We start from the raw sequence: 22,602 nt of genomic DNA on the forward strand, positions 1-22,602 counted from the left end.
GACTAAGATTAAAGTAAAGCAAGGTGATAGAATTGCTGCTATTAATTTTTAACTTCACACTAGAATAAGTAGTGAGAAAGAATAGTGAGTGAAATTATGAAAATGTCCAATACATGTTTAGAGTTATATTGATAACACTTTGTATTGATAAAAGAAATAAAGAATGAGGTAGATTAATGGTGATATAGAAAAAATGCTAACGGTACTAGATCAGAAATTATTGTATAGTTGTATAAAATTCTACCATAATACGATACAATACAGTATACATAACTACCATAATGTAATACAAAAGACAAAAGTGGTACTAAGAGGTTATTTTAGAAGGTTACAGGAAAGTTAAAAAACTAGTTATTTAGGCATAAAACTATTTCAGAAAAACATAATATTTCAAGACCCAGCACTATAACAGTCCCAATGGTAATATAGTGTCCAAATCCAAGCCTGATGTAGTTTCAGTATGAAGGGGTTGAGGAAGGTTCACAAATGTATAAGCTACTTCTGGTACCAGTACTACTTACATTACAAAGATTAATGATATGTACTGTAACGAATTTCAGTAAGAGTCTAAGTAATTCATTTAAGCTGATTATTAGCACATGCTACTACAAAGACAGCTCTTGTAAAACATTTCTAATATAGTTGCATGAATCTGCTACAATAAAGAACTCGCAGGTTCCTTCCATCCACTTGGAAAACTGGAACTGACCAATAGGATGTGACTGTAGTATCCTAATAAAAAATCAATCAAAATTTAAAATGAAATTTGCAAGGACTAGCAAAGGATAATTTTGAATAATAAAGAATACAGAGCTTTATAGGTACCCTAGAGAGGAAATTTGGCAAGGGCAGTTTTGGAAGGAGGAAATAGAAAGGAACTGAACTGTGGTAGAAGGAATAAACTGAGACAGTAGACTGTCAGGGTCTAATTATGATTGTCTGGAAAAAAGGACAGAGTAAACAAAATGACTGAATAGTAAGATCATTGGAGAAGTTGTAGTTTTAATCTGTGTAATAGCAGCATCATGGGTTCAGTTCCCAGCATAAAAAAACAGTATAAAAATTTAAAAAACCAGCTGATTTTAATAATTATGGTTACCAGCTAAAGAATTCTGCCTGATATTTGAATTTTATATATATATAAGCCGGCATTCCTTGAAAATTATAATTAAATACATGCCTTCATTGAGATTCAAATGCCAGGTAGTTGAAAATGGGGCTTTAAAAAAAATTCTGAAGATATATATGAAATACATACTTTTATCTGACTAATGCATATGTCTGTCAACATCAATTAGAATATAAAGGAACAGATCATAGTCACTATTTTATTCAGTTCCCTTTGTACTTTGTCAGTGATTGGGAAAATGATTGAACAATTAAAAATGATTAAAAAATTACTTATTGAAAATTAATGTTCAAATTTATATTCAGGAAAAGCTTCCATTAATATTAATTTGATTAAAGATAATGCAACATTATTTATTCAAAGCTATACCAAATTTTGCCAGGTGCTGCTATTCTGTACTATTAAAATTTATCATTAATCTATGTAACAATATTTCCATGAGAACATTCTACTAAGTATAATTTACTCAAAGCACAGTTATCATTTATTTTATGTAAACTGACTTTTAAAAATTAACACATAATTGTACAAAATTGTTTATTTTTAAGAAATTTGCAGTAGTTCACATGTAAATTATTTAAAATTGAATAAAAATACTTTTTTTAATACTATGATATTAATACACTGATATTGTAATATTATATTTAATATTACTAAGATAAATAATAATATAAGAAACTCGATTTTCTTGTTTGGTAACAGAAACTTGACAAAAATTAATAGATACAAGTTAACAGGTAGTTATTCCAGCTACAAATTAACATTTGATTCAAACTACAAGCTAGCAAAATATGTGTTCAAACATTATTTCATCCCTTATTGCATATAGTTAATATTATTTTTGTATAAAAATGTAGAGATAAACCAACTCTCTACATTCATGTGATCATACCAATTATATGCTTTCCCGTTTTGGTTTACTGATTCAGGAAACAGGTGGCAGACTGCTACCACTTTCTATCTCATCAGAACTCTATTAGAGTATCCTCTATTTTTAAATCATCTTTACAACCCCTCAAAAATGATATGCAACGATTGATAACATATTGTCAGTTGTTTTTGAATTTGAATGCGACATACAATAATTATAAAAAAGTTATTTTGGGAGCGTTTTGTGGTGTTTTTGATCAATTTTTCGGCATAGAAGTAATATCAGGTATTAAAGGAGAAATTCTTTCAGTTTGCGGCAAATTAAAAACTATTGAGGAATTAGAAAACAGGCAGTCTAATTGATATGTGTGTAAAATTACTACTGGGCTTTCTACTTCTACTGTCTCATTAATAAAGAAAAGACAATGTGAAAAAAATGATTTGGATGAAGGTCTTATAACACGTAATATATCATATATTTGAACCCTGGTTCAAAGTGAAAACATGCCATAAATGAACCCACTTTGAAAATTCAGGCAGAAAAATTTGCTAACCAACTAGGATACAAAGGGTTTGTTTACAGCGATGGTTGGCTGAACTGATTTAAAAAGAGATATCAAATCGTTTTTACAAACATTAACGGTGAAGAAGGCAGCGTAGATAATTCTGACTTTAACAGTTGGCTAGATGAAAAATGGCCAGTGATCAAATAGGGTTATGAATGGGAAGACGTATTTAATGCTGATGAAACGGCCTTATTTTATAAATTTACTCCCGACAAAACATTAAAATTTAAAGGAGAAAAATGTGTCTGTGGAATGCATTCAAAAGCAAGGATTGCTGCTTTTCTGTTCGAATATGACTGGAACTGAAAAAAAAAACTGTTGGTCATTGGAAAATCAAGACAACACCCATGTTTTAAGAACGTCAAAACCTTCTGGTTAAGTATTTAGCGAATACAAAGATGTGAATTTGTGAAGCTGAAATTCGTAATTGGGACTGCAAACTGAGAAAAAAGATAAAAATTTTACTGTTAATAGATAGATAACTGTCGAGCATACTTTTTTTTTTTCTCCTCTCATCTCCTCTAGGCTGGACCGACTTGCTGGTTTAATGCCGCCCAGGGGAGTGTCTTTAGACTCTAATGGGCCTCCCCGCCTACGAGCTGTACATCCGGCATGGCAGTTCGGCCCACCGGTTCAGCTCTTTTTGAGAGGTCCTTATTTTAGTTGCCCAATTCTGACATCACGCCATACCTGGTTAGCCATGATGTGGTGTCGGATCTTTTCACTGATCATCCTTTTCCAGTGTTCCTATCTAAGAGCCCCCGGATTCCCCAGCGGCTCATTGGAACCGACACACCTCGGCATGTCGGCCCTCCTCGCTGGGCCTGTCCTCCCTACCCTAGTCTATACTAATATCCTTGACTTCTCTCATCAACATATTTCTGTGCCAGAATCTGCCTAACATATCCTGCTACTGTGTTCCAGTTATGTTCACCGCTAGTCATAAATTGCACTATATTATCAGGTGCTAATCCGTTGATGTTCTGGTTAAATCTCAAAACCTCCCACCTGTCACACATGAAAAAGGTGTGTTCCACATCGTCAAGTTGGTCACAATACATACAGGTTGCTTCATCCCTACTGCCTATTTTATTTAAATAATAATTAAATACTCCGTGTCTGCTGAAAAATTGTGTCAAGTAATGATCCATCTCACCGCATCCTCTTCTAATAGATTTCCTCTTTAGGAAATCTATACTTTGTGGCAAACCTTTGTGACTAAAGGGCCTCTTTGGTCGAGCATACCTCTCTCTTTTTTTTCCTGTTTAGCTTCCGGTAACTACCGTTTAGACAATTCTTCAGAGGATGAATGAGGATGATATGTATGAGTGTAAATGAAGTGTAGTCTTGTACAGTCTCAGTTCGACCATTTCTGAGATGTGTGGTTAATTGAAACCCAATCACCAAAGAACACCGGTATCCACGATCTAGTATTCAAGTCCGTGTAAAAATAACTGGCTTTACTAGGACTTGAACGCTGGAACTCTCGACTTCCAAATCAGCTGATTTGGGAAGACGCGTTCACCACTAGACCAACCCGGTGGTTCCCACGAGCATACCTAGTAATGGAAAAGACATTTACTGGTATTATAAATTACTTGACTGCTCACAAGAAAAAAGATTTAATCCAAATGTTTTGGACGCTATCATTTTAATGAAAAGAGGAAGGGATAATGTGTCTTCATTTACAGTTCAAAATTGTTTAAAAAAATCCAGTACAATCGCAACTAAAGAAGATTATAAGCCAGAAGATCAATAACCACTTTCAGAGTGGATTTGGACCATTGATTCCAAAAATGTGTTTAACGGGTGTAATATGGATGATTATGTGCTGTGTTAATAACCGAAATTCCAGCAGCTGAATAAATAATTAATGAAGTGAAACACAGCCAAAGCAACGAAAATTAAAATGACATGATGACTGAGAATCCAATCATTTCCTTCCGTGCAACTCAGGAGAGTTTAGAATTTGCTTACGAAATTTTGTGAAACATGTCAGCGATGAGTTTATAAAACGATTAAATAGTTTAAAAAATTGTTTTAACAATTTCAAGTATAAAAATAAAAAAAGCAGCTTTAAACAATTTAAGTTTGGTTAAAAAATTTAATATTTTATCGATTTCAGCCTGCAGTATTGCGTGTACTGATCATACGTTTTAATCGTGTTTAAGTAACAAATTGTAAGTTATACTAGTTAGTGTTTTATTTCGGGATGTACAGTAGTATGTAGGTGCTTACAATTTTATGAAATATGATTTTAATTTTTGTTTTTAAATTTAGGAAAATTGTTTTTACAATGTTTTCTTTAATGTTGAGTGTCAGTTATTTACTTTTAGAGGGGAAGACATTATTCTGATGTGAATAGACTTATTCGTTGTAACGAACATCCGGATTTAATGAGCACATACTGCCAATCCCTTGAATCTCGTTATAACCGACTTTCACTGAATTTGATATTTCATATTCACATAAAATATTTAATTTTGTTGTTGGTTTATAACTATACATAGATAATGGTAGGTAATTTTTATCATTATTATCGTATATACACTGTATACATTTTAATTTTTTTTAATTAACTTAATGACATTTTTGGCCGCTATTTTAGTTTAAATAGTCACAACTTAATTTCCTTGATTCCGTTTTGATTATCTCGAAAATACCTTTAAAAGAATGTATCACATGACCATTTACCCCATTTAAAAGTTTTGATTCGCCTTGCCCCTTCCCACCCTGAAGTCCTAATACTCTAAATTTCGGCTTACTGAGTTAGCCTGTCTTATCGGAGAAGATTTCCAAAGAGAGAATCGGATACCTCAAATAAAAAAAAAAAATTGAAAGGGAGCATAGAACCGTAGTTCTAGCTATATAAAACATTGTTGGCTGCCATTCTGGATTGGGCAATCAGAATTAGTTTTAATTGTATCATTTTTATCGTCTCCTCGAGCTCTTTAAAATTATTTATCAAATTACCATTGAGCTCATTTGAAATTTTCAAATTGCCTCTCGCCGCTCAAAAATAAGAGTGAAATAAACGCTCATTGCAGTAGCTCCTCGGTACAAGGAAGGTATCGCAAACAGCATCCAATTATCTCGATATAAATAGAGGAGGGTGTAAGTTACTTTTCAGCTATCCAGTGTATATATATAGTACACACGCGCGCGCGCGCCATATACAGAGTGAATCAGGAAGAAAGTAAAGTAATTTAGGAACTGATTCTAGTGCTTGAAATAAGGTAAAACGTTCATACATATAGATAACGCTTTGTAATTAATTTACGGCTATCAAAAAACTTCACCCGAATTTCAGTTCTCCCGGTGAAATGAGGGCGTTATATAAGGGATAAATGTAATGGTTTCATATATTTCTTGACCTGAAAAATCATATAAAACAGGTCCCAGAACTTTATCTTCCTTAGTTTTTACGATATCCAACGTAAAACAGAAAACTTCTGGCAAAACACGATTTTTAGGTTTGAAATACAATTACTGTTAAATGTCTAATAAATGCATAAATTTTATTATCAAAACTTGTAGAGAATTTAATTCTGAGAAAATTTAAGTGATAATGTCTATGAAAAAAAAAATTGTTTTGTTACTATAAAAACAAACAGAACAAAAGTTAAGAAAAATTTTGTGAATTTGTAAAAATGAAAAACATCTGTTTCTAGTACAATAAATTTAGTTCTTTGAAAAATTAAAATATTTTTAATATTAAAAAAATACTCACTATGGTTTATACTGTACTAATCTACAGAAAATGTTCGAAAATTGCACCAGTGACAGCGATGCACGTTTTAACCTGTTTCCTTACATTTTTTGCTGCCAACTTAAGGATATCTTTGCGTTTCTTGATGAGGGCAGCAACATTAAGAGTGAAACAGCTATTCAAAACGCTTTCCTACTCCACCAGCGCTTCATCATTATCTTCTTTGATATCAGAAAGGCGGTACGACACGATCTGGCATCCTAAACACCCTCAAAGAATGGGGATTCAAAGGGTAATATGCTTGCTTTTATAAGGGGTTTCTTAAATAACCGTCCGTGTTCGTGAAGGAGATTCTCTATCGCGTAGCATCTTGGAGAACCTTAGGGAAGTGCCATCTTATTTTCTATAGCCATCAACAATATTACTAAATGTGTGCAGCCACCTGTTTCATGTTCGTTATTTGTTGATGATTTTGCTATATATATTACGTCCCATTTTACAGCCACAGCAGAGAGACTACTACAGAACACTATATCTCGCCTTGAAGCTTGGTCCAGGGTTACCAGCTTCACCTTTTTACCCGAGCAAACAAAATTTGTAGTCTTTTCTCGGCAGCAAGACCCTTCCATTCCGCAAGTCTTTCTCAACGGAGAGCTAATTACTATCTCTACTGATATCAGGTTTTTAGGTTTATTCTTTGATAGCCGACTTACTTGGATCAAACGCATCAAAGAATTTAAAAAAATGTTTCAAACTTTTGGATTTGCGAGTCCTTAGCAATACCGATTGGGGTGCCGATTGGTCATGTATGATACGTTTTTATTATTCCTTAGTTTGTTCCCATTTAGATAATGGTTGTGTCGCCTACTCTTCAGCACGTCATACCGTGCTTAAAATGCTGGATGCTGTACAACACTATCCTTCGGCTTGCCACAGGTGCCTTTAGATCAAGCTCTGTCGTAAGCTTACTTCTTGACTGCAGTGAGCCATCACTTTGGGATAGACGGGACCAGATTTTAGCATCTTATTTTGCCCGTCTCAAAGGATAGCCAAATCACCCGGCTTTTTACTCAGTCCTTGGGAATCCTAATTTAGGAAGGTATGAGGACCATCTCCGTTATACTGCACCTGTAGGTGTTTGTACCAGACGTCTACTGCACTTTATAAATGTTGCCACACCTGCTTTATTTCCAACATATCCGTGCTCATATCCTCCGTGGGAAATCGACCTTACAAATTTTATATTTGACCTTACGATATACAATGAAGAATCAGCACCACCTACTCTATCACATACTAAAGCAAATTTTTTACCCAATTTTCTCCAAGATAAACCCAGACATAAGAGTATACACTGATGGATCGAAACAGAACGATACCATTTCTTGTCAATGATAGAACTTATATGTTTGGTCTACCTGGTATTACGAGTGTGTTTACTGATGAACTATACGCTATAAATAAGGCTCTGAATATCATTAACCCTAAGTGCCGAAATATCCTTATTTGCAGTGACTCGTGTAGTGCTCTCCAAGCCTTAGAAATTTTTCATTCCAAACATCCTATCGTCATCGAAATCTACAACGCAATTGCTGAGTTGAACCATTGCAACACCCAAGTGAGTTTCTGGTAGATCCGTAGTCACATTGGGATTCCGGGTAATGAACGTGCAGATTCCGCTGCTAAAGACGCATGTAGTCAACCCTCTTTCACTATCCGTGTTACCAAATCCTACTTTATTAACTGTGTAAAACTCGCACTAATCGCAAAATGGCAAGATGACTTGGATTACCACAGTAGACAGCAAACTTCGTCATATCAAAGATACTGTGTTGCCATGGGATTCCTCCCACAGGAAAATTCGCCGAGAAGAAGTGGTCTTCTGCCGGTGGATAGGACATACGAGAGCCACTAACGGGTACCCGATGTCAGCAGAAAATTCACCACTATGCATAAGATGCGATTGCTGCTTAACTGTACGCCATATCTTAGTGGATTGCGTTTATTACGTGGCTTTACGTTGCAAATTTAAACTATCCAGTGACATTCACTGTATGCGCTAATTTATTATTACGGAGTATAAATATGTTTAACAAAATCTGATATTTTCCTAGTTCTAGTAGACCCTTACGGATTTTGTTAAATTTTATATATTTTAATTTTTCTTTTTAAATAAATTTATTTTACTGTTAAGATTCTGATTGTGATATTAGTTTTTAAGTTTTTAGTCATATTTTATGTAAATTACATTAAGTTTTAGTTTTTATTTTTATTAAAATGTTTACCTATTACAATATATTTGATTCTGGCTATGATAACGCGAAAGCGTTTTTCGCTCTCAAAAAAAAAGCATTGAGAGTGCGAGTGATCAGGTCCATCACTTGTATTTACTTGTTTCTTGAATACCTCGCATTTATAAATTCCCATAAACAATAATCTAAGAATGTAAGGTCAGGTCCAAAATTATTTATCTTTCCTGCTTAATCACACTGCATATATATATATATATTTTTTTTTGTCTTCAGTCATTTGACTGGTTTGATGCAGCTCTCCAAGATTCCCTATCTAGTGCTAGTCGTTTCATTTCAGTATACCCTCTACATCCTACATCCCCAACAATTTGTTTTACATACTCCAAACGTGGCCTGCCTACACAATTTTTCCCTTCTACCTGTCCTTCCAATATTAAAGCGACTATTCCAGGATGCCTTAGTATGTGGCCTATAAGTCTGTCTCTTCTTTTAACTATATTTTTCCAAATGCTTCTTTCTTCATCTATTTGCCGCAATACCTCTTCATTTGTCACTTTATCCACCCATCTGATTTTTAACATTCTCCTATAGCACCACATTTCAAAACCTTCTAATCTTTTCTTCTCAGATACTCCGATTGTCCAAGTTTCACTTCCATATAAAGCGACACTCCAAACATACACTTTCAAAAATCTTTTCCTGACATTTAAATTAATTTTTGATGTAAACAAATTATATTGCTTACTGAAGGCTCGTTTAGCTTGTGCTATTCGGCATTTTATATCGCTCCTGCTTCGTCCATCTTTAGTAATTTTACTTCCCAAATAACAAAATTCTTCTACCTCCATAATCTTTTCTCCTCCTATTTTCAAATTCAGCGGTCCATCTTTGTTATTTCTACTACATTTCATTACTTTTGTTTTGTTCTTGTTTATTTTCATGCGATAGTTCTTGCGTAGGACTTCATCTATGCCGTTCATTGTTTCTTCCAAATCCTTTTTACTCTCGGCTAGAATTACTATATCATCAGCAAATCGTAGCATCTTTATCTTTTCACCTTGTACTGTTACTCCGAATTTAAATTGTTCTTTAACATCATTAACTGCTAGTTCCATGTAAAGATTAAAAAGTAACGGAGATAGGGAACATCCTTGTCGGACTCCCTTTCTTATAAGGGCTTCTTTCTTATGTTCTTCAATTGTTATTGTTGCTGTTTGGTTCCTGTACATGTTAGCAATTGTTCTTCTATCTCTGTATTTGAACCCTAATTTTTTTAAAATGCTGAACATTTTATTCCAGTCTACGTTATCGAATGCCTTTTCTAGGTCTATAAACGCCAAGTATGTTGGTTTGTTTTTCTTTAATCTTCCTTCTACTATTAATCTGAGGCCTAAAATTGCTTCCCTTGTCCCTATACTTTTCCTGAAACCAAATTGGTCTTCTCCTAACACTTCTTCCACTCTCCTCTCAATTCTTCTGTATAAAATTCTAGTTAAGATTTTTGATGCATGACTAGTTAAACTAATTGTTCTGTATTCTTCACATTTATCTGCCCCTGCTTTCTTTGGAATCATAACTATAACACTTTTTTTGAAGTCTGATGGAAATTCCCCATTTTCATAAATATTACACACCAGTTTGTATAATCTATCAATCGCTTCCTCACCTGCACTGCGCAGTAATTCTACAGGTATTCCGTCTATTCCAGGAGCCTTTCTGCCATTTAAATCTTTTAATGCTCTCTTAAATTCAGATCTCAGTATTGTTTCTCCCATTTCATCTTCCTCAACTTCCTCTTCTTCCTCTATAACACCATTTTCTAATTCATTTCCTCCGTATAACTCTTCAATATATTCCACCCATCTATCGACTTTACCTTTCGTATTATATATTGGTGTACCATCTTTGTTTAACACATTATTAGATTTTAATTTATGTACCCCAAAATTTTCCTTAACTTTCCTGTATGCTCCGTCTATTTTACCAATCTTCATTTCTCTTTCCACTTCTGAACACTTTTCTTTAATCCACTCTTCTTTCACCAGTTTGCACTTCCTGTTTATAGCATTTCTTAATTTCCGATAGTTCCTTTTACTTTCTTCATCACTAGCATTCTTATATTTTCTACGTTCATCCATCAGCTGCAATATATCGTCTGAAACCCAAGGTTTTCTACCGGTTCTCTTTATTCCGCCTAAGTTTGCTTCTGCTGATTTAAGAATTTCTTTTTTAACATTCTCCCATTCTTCTTCTACATTTTCTACCTTATCTTTTTTACTCAGACCTCTTGCGATGTCCTCCTCAAAAATCTTCTTTACCTCCTCTTCCTCAAGCTTCTCTAAATTCCACCGATTCATGTGACACCTTTTCTTCAGGTTTTTAAACCCCAATCTACATTTCATTATCACCAAATTATGGTCGCTATCAATGTCTGCTCCAGGGTAAGTTTTGCAGTCAATGAGTTGATTTCTAAATCTTTGCTTAACCATGATATAATCTATCTGATACCTTGCAGTATCGCCTGGCTTTTTCCAAGTGTATATTCTTCTATTATGATTTTTAAATTGGGTGTTGGCAATTACTAAATTATACTTTGTGCAAAATTCTATAAGTCGGTCCCCTCTTTCATTCCTTTTGCCCAGCCCGTATTCACCCACTATATTTCCTTCCTTGCCTTTTCCAATGCTTGCATTCCAATCTCCAACTATTATTAAATTTTCATCTCCTTTTACGTGTTTAATTGCTTCATCAATCTCTTCGTATACACACTCTACCTCATCATCATCATGGGCGCTTGTAGGCAAATAGACGTTAACAATCGTTGTCGGTTTAGGTTTTGATTTTATCCTTATTACAATGATTCTCTATCGCTATGCGTTTTGAAATACTCCACTCTCCTCCCTATCTTCTTGTTCATCACGAAACCTACTCCTGCCTGCCCATTATTTGATGCTAAGTTAATTACTCTAAAATCACCTGACCAAAAGTCGCCTTCCTCTTCCCATCGAACCTCACTAATTCCTACTATATCCACATTTGTCCTACCCATTTCCCTTTTTAAATTTTCTATATATATATATATATAATTATACAGTTTTATATAACTTTGTTTTTTTTTTTAGTTTCATTTGATACAGATTCATTTGAAGATAATCATAATATCATAACAGATTACCACACTACAAGTTGTTTTCCAGCAAAACGCTTTTATACAGTTCGCTGCAAACGAAAGGTTCAGAACCTTTATACAAATGAGGTAGTGTATTTTAAATTGTGAGAATAAATTATCCTCTAGATTATACACACAATTAATAAATGAATTAAAATCAGTAATGACTGATTTTTATATTTTTTATTATGCCCTATTAGTTTACTCTCAGCAACGGTAACATATGTATTAATTTTTTTTTTTGGTGTCATCATTCAGGTGACTGATTTTATGCTATCTCCAAACCTTTTTGTTTTTCACTAATATTTAAACTTAATATATGTATTTATTAGATCATACAACCTCAGTTGGCTTTTCCTTTCTATTTTTTCTATTAATCGTGTTTAATTTCATGAAGAGTTAACTCAACACAATTTTTTTTTTAAAGTTTTTTTTTGAATTCTTAGATGTATTTCATACTACGCAGATTTCTTTTTCCATAAAAGCCCTTCTTACTTGTACCAATCTGCTTTTTATGTCTTCATTGCTTTGTTCATACTCATAATACAGAATGAGCAATATAAAACTGAACTTATAACGTGACCGCTGCAGAATCGGTTGGTTATGTTGGAATGAAATTTGTGGTCAATTGCGTTGATTTCTTGTTGAATGCTTATCAATATTGTGGGAATTAGATGCATAAACTTTCTTCTTTAAGTAGCCCCAAAGAATAAAATTGCAAGTAGACAACTCTATCTGTCCACCAGCAATGTTTTCAAGAAGCCAGTTACATAATCAAGTCATTTCAGTTTGTCTGTCTCGTTCAGTTGCTGCACAGTAGTAACGCAGTATGGTTTCAACTTTAATTTATGAAGAATTTCACAAGATGTGTATTTAATACCAGATTGTTGAGATAACTTGCGTAGTGAGTTTTTGGGACTGGCAGTAAGTCTCCTTTCAATATTGGTAATGGCCTACGTCATAACGGAAGGTTGCCTATTTCATTTTGCATTTGAAACCAAATCTGTTGTATGCCATATTTTAACTAAGTCATATATGATACTCTTTGCTTGGATACAGGTATTCAGAAACGTTTCTACAAATACTTGATGTGATTCTTCAAACGATCCAGAACTAATATAGGCCTTAACTATAGTTACTCTCTTTTGCAAAAAATAAGGCATTTTACACAAACACAACTTTCTTTTCTTTTCTTTTTCCTGTTTAGCCTCCGGTAACTACCGTTTAGATAATTCTTCAGAGGATGAATGAGGATGATATGTATGAGTGTAAATGAATTGCAGTCTTGTACATTCTCAGTTCGACCATTCCTAGATGTGTGGTTAATTGAAAACCCAACCATCAAAGAACACCGGTATCCACGATCTAGTATTCAAATCCGTGTAACTGGCTTTACTAGGACTTAAACGCTGGAACTCTCGACTTCCAAATCAGCTGATTTGGGAAGACGCGTTAATCACTAGACCAACCCGGTGGGTTACACAAATACAACTGCGCTCACAATAGTGCACTGACATGTAACCAACCGGCAAACGGCAGCAACAATCAGTAGTAACATATACATCCACTAGTTGAGCTAGATGTGTGGGAGTCTTTCATTAATAGTGTTGGGTAGTGGTTTCATTATGGGTTCCGTTTTATGTTGCTCACTATGTAGAAGAATGTATATTGTACCACTTAAATGACATTCTACTATTTTTGATACTTTATATTAAAAATAGTAGAATCAAAAATAAAATATGTACTTTATTAAAAACTAGAAAGAACTAAAATTCTCCTTTACATTGTAAAATATTTTTAAAAAAATGAATTTAAAATAGATTTTACTAAAAGAGCATTACTGCTCTGGCTTTTGAATCATTTAATTAATAATATTTAACTTCAAAGTGACAACAAATTACATTTTTTTTTTTTTTTAATTACCATATAAGATAAAAAGTAAATTTATTAACTTACTGCTGCTAGTTTTATAATATTTTGTTATTAATGTACATAATTTTTATTTATGCATGGTGTTAATCCAGGTAACAAATTTGTTATATTCAGGAACAAAGAAATCCAAAAAAATATTCATACAAAAAGTTTGTTTTATTTTGCTTTAATTCATTTCTACCTGAAATCATTTTCAAAATTAAATACATTGCATGAAATCACACAAATTGTTACCACAAGAAGAGGGTAGGAAACCTTATTTTTAATTTCAAAAAAGTTTCAGTGAAAGTTTATATAATTTGTATTTTTACTTTTCATTGATTTAATTTCTTGTTCGAGTTTGCAAATAAAAAAAGTTTTTTTGAAATTGGAATGGGTTTCATTTTTTATATCACAACTTTTATTTTAAAGTCATCCTGTGTGACAACTCAAAATTTACTTTTCATCATGAAAACATGAAAAAATAAGGTAACTAGCAAATAAATACCAAAAATTTACTTTTCATCTTGAGGGACGTCCAACTGGTAAATATTTCAAATTAAGAAATAGCATGCATTACTGAGACTTCAAATGTGTAAACTGTAATGTTTAGTTAATATAAGTCTTAATTTTCATTGAAATAGGTATATATAATCCTAAACAAACACAAAAAGTCATAAATTTAGATAATACGAGTATGTATGAACTGAAATAAAGATACTTAAGGTACTTTTGCAAAGATAATATTGATTAAAATGTATCTTTTCAATTATTTACAATGTAATTAAATGTATTTTATAGATAGTATTTGCTACAGAGCTTTTATCAATTGCATATTTATAAAAATTGTTGTGCAAACTTTTATTAAATAGCTATCTTAAGAGAAAAATTCCGCTAACTTGGTAAATGTAAAAGTATAATACTCTCTATAAGTTTCACTGCTCATCCAATAATGGAGTTATTTGGACAAGTTTATAGCAAAAACAATTTTCAAATATCAATAAACTGTTGAAACACTGAAGAATAATTTCAGGCACCCTAACAGCACTTGTATCACGTGAATATCAGTACGAAATTCTATACGATACTAACATATTTATTAGACATTCCGATTTATTCATACTATAATAACCCAATCTGAGATGTATACACCTCTATTTAATTAAAAATAGTAAAAAGATAAATTATAAAATTAGTAATGAAAATAGTAAACAAATAAACAAATTTTATCAAAATCACATATTTTATCACAAAATCAAATTTTGTGAAAATTTCAGCTTAATATTTTGTCATTATAATGGTTTCACTGTAAAATAATTTTTCATAATTACTAAAAACTATAGTTTTAAATAATTATTGCCATTATTTTTATGCAAAAAGATTGAAAAGAAAATTTTATTTTATAAAAACGAAATTTTTTGTAAAGGAATTTAATATTATAAAAAAAATCCTGATGAACTTAACTAATTAAAAATACTGTATTTTTTTCAGGGATTAACTTCATAAAATTACTTTTTATTTTTAATTTGTAATCAAATTTACTTTTTTGTAATTATCAGTTTGATTTATAATTTTTGTCTTTTCCCCAGTCAGCTAAAAATACAAATAATTTACCAAGAGGTTCAGATGTATTGAAATTCTTGATTAATAGTTTTCTTGAATCACAAGAGTATATCAACACAGATGATAAAATTCATGAAAATAAAAGTTTGGCACCTTTAATACAAAATAAAGGTTTCTTTAGAAATGTGTTAGGAAAGTGCTTACATAGAAATTTGATGGTAAGTGAATTAAAAGTGTTATAGATTAACATGTTGATTAAAAAGAATAAAAATTGCATTAGATATCCATGGATTAAATTTAACCTAACTCATTTAGAATTGATTAATTTCCGATGACAGACGTATTAATACAATCAAAAGCCTCAAAGCCTCTGCAGAATGAATGCAAACAATTATGAATTTTTGCATTAAAAGATATGATACAGTGTGTATTTACATCTTTGTATACCATGTTCATTGTAGCCTTAATATAATTTAAAGAAATAGAAGGTAGTTTTAACAGTCACATTTACTGTGCTCGCTGAACTTTATAAAAATTATTCACAAAAACCTGAGCAAAGTTATTGTAGAATTAGTTTCAATTTTTTTTTTTACTCAATAACAATTATAATTACAATCGGCTCTCCTGCGGAGCCATAAGTAAGTTTCCTGACAACAGCATGTGATAAGGGAGTCCTTAAGGAACCCCCAAAATAAGTAATACACAATAAATATTTGCAAGTAAACTTAAGTCTAATGTGAAATTTCAAGCTCAGACATAAATCACAAACGATTAATTTCAGCACCATATAGTCCACAAAACAAACATTAATAACAAATAAAAAAGAAAGAGAAGTAACAAGACACCACTAAACTTGATAGTGTTTAGATTCCAAACTGTTACGCAGACCCTAAGTCGAGTATATGGGCACGTCTCAACCATCGGACATGATTCTCAAGTCTCAGCAGGTATTTTTCATTGCGCTGTTGTGAAATCTCACAAACAGACGGAAGCTCGAGATAATCGTGAATCTCATCATGTCGCGTGATCCATGGCGCTTCGGCAATTACCCTCGCTACTTTGTTCTGGTATCGTTGTATAATTTCCACATTACTAGTACTAGCGGTTCCTCACAATTCTACACTGTACGTCCATATTGAGCGCAGGATAGCCTTATAAATTAAGATCTTGTTGGATAACGTGAGGCCTGATTTCCTCCGTAGTAGCCAATGAAGTTCCCTGTACCTTGCGTTCAGCTGTTTCCTCTTCATCATCACGTGACACTTCCAGGTCAAACGCTGATCCAGGTGAAGTCCCAGATACCGCACAGTCTCCGTTTGCGGGATCAAAACACCGTCGAAGTACCCGGAGTACACGGGGACAGACACCCCTTCGCATGGCAAATGTAACGTGCCTCGACTTACCATGATTAACCTTAATCCTCTATTTTTTCTGCCACACGCAGACACGATCTAGCGCCATTTGTAGGTCCTGCGAAGCTAGGCCAGAATCTTCGTTAACAGCCAGGATAGCAGTGTCATCAGCGAACGTGGCGACGATGCAATCATCCAGGATCGGAATTTCCGCAGCGAATATGGAAAACAACACAGAGTCCTGAGGGACACCCGACCCAATCTCAAAGAACCTTGAAAACTCGTCATTACATTTCACTAGAGCAAAACGCACCTCAACATAATTCCGCAAGACTAAGAAGTAGGGTTGAGGAAGTAGTAGCTTTAACTTGTAGAGGAAGCCAGTTATCCATACCTTATCAAAGGCCTGTCCGATCTTTAAGAACGCCGCCGAGCAGAATTTCTGCTCCTCCAGACACCCACTGATGACTATGGGATTGTTCGATTGTGGAATGATGGCCACACCTGAACCCAAACTGGAGGTCCGGAATTATCTCCTTACTCTTCAACACTGGCCTAAGCCTGTGCAGTAGTAGCTTCTAAAAAACAATTTAGATAAGACCGGTAATAGGCTAATTGGATTGTAAGAAGAAACTTCCTGTGCAGGCTTCCCTGGTTTCAAAATCATCACCACCTGCGACACCGGGAAGTAAGACGTCCGCAGAACAGCGTTAAACAGATTTCTGATGTACTCGGTACCCTTAAGGGGTAGCATGACAAGCATTTTGTGCGTCACTATCAAAGCCTGGGGCCTTCCTTAGTCGTTTTCCTTGGTTGACTAATTTTAGTATCTCCCTTGCAGAGATCGGTTTAATCGGGAAGCTGATTGGCATCGAGCTCTCAAGGAAGTCGTTAACATCCACATCACCGGGGCCTCTTCATCGTGGGGTTGGAACGTCGTTACCTCTAGGTGAGAAGCAAACAGATCGGCCTTCTCTTTGTCAGCCTCGCTCACGATCCAGTACGCCTCTGTAGGGCGGGGAGTATTCCTGATGATCTTTGCGGTCCCTTTGTAGCCTTCCATAAGGAGCATCCGTCCCCATTCAGGTAAGAAAGATTTCCTATGTACACCTTGATTGTCTCGTCCCTGATAGACCTCAACTACCTCCTCAGCCTCCGCGCTGTCCTATTAAGAAGAGTCCTGTCTTCTCACCTACTGAAACGCTGCCAATTCCGCTTCGAGATAATTAGTTCTGTCACTTCCTTTGGATAGGTATTGTCTCTGCCTAGGTGCAAATCATTAGGTGTAGACCCCCATGCTCCCTCCTGCATGACCGACGTCGTGTATCAGTATCCCCAGGGGTATCGAGTGGAAACGCATCAGCCAGTTTCTCTTCGATCCAGTCCTGGTAAAGACCCAATCCCTTCGTCTCGTATGAAGAATAGGCCTTTCCCCCTTAGCACCGTCGTGCTCAATGGAAGTAGAACGGGCGAGTGGTCCGACGATGAATCATAGTTGTTCTCCACCAGAGTGTATGCCGATGATATACTCGAAGTGACAAAAAGTCAAGCAAATCCAGGATCTTCGTCAGGTCAGTAGGCGAGTATGTCGTCTGGAATCCCGATACCACGTCCAGGCGCAGATTTTTAACAACCTTTTCAGCGATCTACCCCTGCTGTTTGTCAACCGGGAACCCCACAATGGGTCTTTCGCATTCCAGTCTCCTCCGAAAATAAATCTACAACCCAGAGTCGCAAGGTAATCGGAAAACAACTCATCAGTTACAGTATGCCGCGGAGGGCAGTACACAGCGGACAGCCTAATAGGCCCCAACCAGTCTGTAATTTCATTCGTGGTTGCCTGAATCTGGTCGTGCAGAAGCCCGAAAGTTGGTGATGCCGCAGAGAACTCCGAATCAGAATCGCGGTTCCTTCATGGGCCCTCCCATCTGGGTGATTCGCCACATACACAGAATAATCTTGAAGCCTGAGGTAGTTCCGGTCAGTAAAGTGCGTTTCCGATATCAAAATGACGTCCAGGGAATTGGAAACTCCCATAATCCCTTGCTCCTCACGCCTAGAAAGCAGGCCGTCAATGCTCCTTGTAGCGACTCGTAGAAATCTGGACATCAACAGATTTTGGACAGCACCTTGGTGATCAAAGCTATCAGACTCCCAATCTGTTGAACCAGGAAGTCTATATTTGATGACAGCCTGTCCAGCTTGTCCACATTGCCCTCACTAGTATTCCCAGCTGCCGCAACATACGTTTTATGGAGAGATTCAGGCTCCGCGTTGACTGTCCTCGGCACCCCATGACCCAACGAAGGGAAGATTTTATCATCAAGCGCGGGGCCGGCCACCTTGTGGTTAGCGGGTTCGACTCTCGGAGAAAGTTGCGAGTTCCTATTCGCCCTCCGCCTACGCTTCCTCTCATATATCTCTTGATATACTCTGCAGCCTCGGTAGTTTGCCGGATGGTCGGACTGATACAAGGCACAGGTTGCAGGAGTGCTCCTGTCCTTTCTGGGACAGTCAGCTGTCCGATGGCCCTCCCCACATTTCACGCAGCGGAAATGCCTCAAACAATTTAACTTAGTGTGCCCGTATTACTGACACATCATGCATTGCAAGAGGCCTGTAGGCTTTCATGGTGTCTCGGATGCCACCCTGCAATTGACAATGTACTCCAATTCAGATGGTTTTATTGTTCTTCTGTGGCTCCAGGTTCACGAAGAAAGTCGATGTGGTCTCCTTAGTTAGCCTGTGGCGTGCATTTATCAAGTCCTTCACCTGATGCTCGTGGCCTTCGATTTCATGCTTTATCATCTCCAATGGAATAGAGTGGTGCAGGTTTCTGATTACAACACAAAAGGCTCGTTGATCCTTCTTTGTGAAAGTATGACTTATCAGATTGTGCCCCCCGAATAACATGTATAATCTTCTTGTACACCACGATGTCCCTAGAAATTATTCTCAGGTGCTTCCCTCCAACCAGTCGAATGCTGTAATCATTCTTGCACATGGCCACTTGCAGCAGCTAATACAATTTCAGCATGTCGTTTATTCCATAAAGCACAATCGGAGGAGACTTGACTAGCTCAGGTTGGTTCACAGTGGAAGGTCACTAAACTTATTCTATAGTGATAAGTCGCCATTGCTAGGACTACGATTCACTGTTTGCCTCCTTGGCACAGGTATCATCCTCTACTGACTAGTAGTAGGCTGGGACTCCATAGTTACACTCTTGTTATCACTCAAAGCACCTGACAGATTGCTCGCCAAGTTGTCTCTAATAAGCTTCCTGTGCGCAGCCCTTCTTGGGTCCCTATCCAACGACGGTAGTGGACCACGTTTCCTGGATGGTGACATGACAACCTACAATATCAGATGACCCCTTGTCTACCATATCTGCCAAAGACAGCTGATCCATATCGTTCAAGAACTATGCATACATAAGCATAAATGAAACTAGAAACTATAAAAAGTAAATAAAGAAGTAAGCAAAAAAGTAAACAAACAATGAACCCTCCTTAGCAATGGAACAGTGGACGAAATGATCCTCCAAAATTTTAATTGGAAAGAAAAAAAGAATAAATAAAACTTATTAATGATAATTAACTTCCAAAAAGCAACCACATTTATAAAACATAATGGAACATACCTCAATATAACACAAAAATAAATTTTAGGTAGAATACACAAACACACGACTTATCTCAAAAAAGAGCTGATCAGATTGACTGATCTATGTTTCAAATCTTAATAATAAAAAGAATTATTTTTGTATTTTAAATGTAACAAAACAAAAAAGAAACACTGAAAAAGTTTGGTGAAAGTATCGTGAATTAATTTGATAGACACATAATTACAATAAAATATATAAATTAAATTAAAATAAAAAACTTCACCAAAACAATTTGTTTTTCAATTCTTTTAATTTTGAGGTTTTGAAATCTGTACTAAATTAAAATGTAACAAATTACTGTTTAATTTTTCACTGACTTTAAAAACAGACTTTTAAAAGAATTGTGTACTGCTTTTAAGTTTTTTATTTTGTAGTTTTATTTTAAATATGGATAGCCTGCAAAAAAACTGCCTCCATGAAAAGAAGCTTCTCACAAGAAATGTAATTAATGACTTGAAAACCTACATCTTGATAAAAATAAGGAACGGTGAGGAGAAAACGTTGTTAAAAGAGAACATTATTACCTTCTTTCTCCAGCTGGTTTTCTCTGAAATACAGGAATGTGTGTAATTTTTTACTTAAATTTTCTTCCAAGTAATTTTCTTGAGTTTTTATGTGAAATAAGCAACTGATTTCTAGCTAAATAACATTGTTTTCTCTAACCAGTATTCCAGCTACTGTGAGATCTGCACACGCACGCGCGCGCGAGCGCGGGTGTAGATTAGCAACTGCTATCACTGCTACTGCTTATCACGCCTGACGTAGCTGTTATTGCAGTGTAAGTGTAAATGTACTGGTAAACATGTAGTCTTGTACAGACATTTAGGTCGACCACTCCTGAGACGTGTGGTTAATTGAAACCCAATCACCAAAGAACGAAAGTATCCACAGGCTGCATTCAAATCAATATAAAAGCAACAGCTTATACAAGGACTCAAACCTTAAAACTCTCAGCTGATTTTGCGATGACAAGTTTACCCACTCGACTAACAGGCTGCTAAATATTTTAATAATAATTAAACACTAAGCAATGGTAAAAATCTATTCCGCAGTTCTGTGCAAGAATGAATTTTTGTTTTCGATACCCAAACTATTTTGTAGTCAGAAACCTACTGAAGTTCAGAGTACAATGCATTACATACATTTGAATACGAATAGACCATACACATGCATAAAGCTTTCAACTCACTCACCCACTATTGTGACTCACTGCATAAGTGTATATGAAAAATAAAATAAAGTTGTTTCGTCAAAGTTCCTCAAATTAAAGTTCTGTTGTCAACTTACTGAGCGTAACTGAAGAATGACAACCAGTTTTCACCAGATTCTCACATGCACAACTTCAGGTACACTACTACAATATATCTAAATTTCAGTGAGATTGATCTGGTAGTTTTGGAGATTTTTGAGTTAAAATTTTATACATAGGCCCATATATAATAAAAAGGGATATAATAAAAAGAGATATTCTACTTAAAAATATTACCTTTATTAATTTCTTGGGTTAACCAATCAACTATTCAAACTTATAAATTAAAATTCTCTTACATACTCTTAACAAGTAAGAGAATTTTGTATGATGTGTGTATGAATGTGTACTGCCACCTGAGAAAGCTTAGAGAATTCTAAGTGAAACATTGTGTATTTAATTTATAAGTTTGTGTAGTTGATCGGGTAACCCAAGAAATTAATAAATATAATATTTATTAAATAAAATATGTCTTTATTATATTTAATTCTATCCAGTCAAGAAGAAAATAAACTTAAATAAATTACATTTAAGTAAATATCCATATAATATATATATATGTATATATATATATATATATATATATATACACACAAAAGGAGATTACATTTTAAATGAATGGTATTTTTGTATTTCTCATACCTCAAAATAAAAAGAAAATTCAATTTCACCCCCCCCCCCCCAATTCCACCTTGGAACCGAAAATGATACTGTACTTTTCTTCGAAAAGTCAGTAAAAAAAAGGAAAATTTTTTCAAATAATCTATGTAGACAATGAATTTTTTTAAATTAAAAAATCAGTCACTTAGTTATGCGGAAAAGGAACCATGAAAGGAACTTTCTCTACAAATTAAAAAGGCATTAAAATCGGTCCTTTTAGTGTAGAGTAAGATTTGAATACGTAAAAAAAAATACAATCCAAAATTTCTTCCTTTTATTGAAATTGGGGAAAAAATTGAGTGTAATATTAATGATTTTATCTGTTATTTCTTTCTTTTGTCCCTAAACATGGTTTTCCACTCACCTCAAATTCATTTTGGCTTTACTTCCAAAAAGCTTTCTGGAGAGAGGTAGATGTGCTACATCTACCTCTCCAGTTATCATACTTTAATTTATTTAACAAAATTTTTAATCAACCAAGTTTTTCTTAGCGTTTTTACACTTT

General features: G+C 34.8%; 1 protein-coding gene across 1 annotated transcript in view; it reads left to right on the forward strand.

The window, feature by feature from the left end:
- Window positions 1-22,602, forward strand: part of LOC142317518 (neprilysin-4-like) — a 101,175-nt gene that overhangs the window by 15,207 nt on the left and 63,366 nt on the right. Inside the window, exons 2-3 of the mRNA XM_075354079.1 lie at window positions 11,649-11,782; window positions 15,196-15,313. Coding sequence (XP_075210194.1) covers window positions 11,649-11,782; window positions 15,196-15,313 — 252 coding nt within the window. The remainder of the gene's footprint in view (window positions 1-11,648; window positions 11,783-15,195; window positions 15,314-22,602) is intronic.

The sequence above is a fragment of the Lycorma delicatula genome, chromosome 1 (genome assembly GCF_047948215.1).
Source record: "Lycorma delicatula isolate Av1 chromosome 1, ASM4794821v1, whole genome shotgun sequence".
In the NCBI taxonomy this organism is placed as follows: Eukaryota; Metazoa; Arthropoda; class Insecta; order Hemiptera; family Fulgoridae; genus Lycorma; species Lycorma delicatula.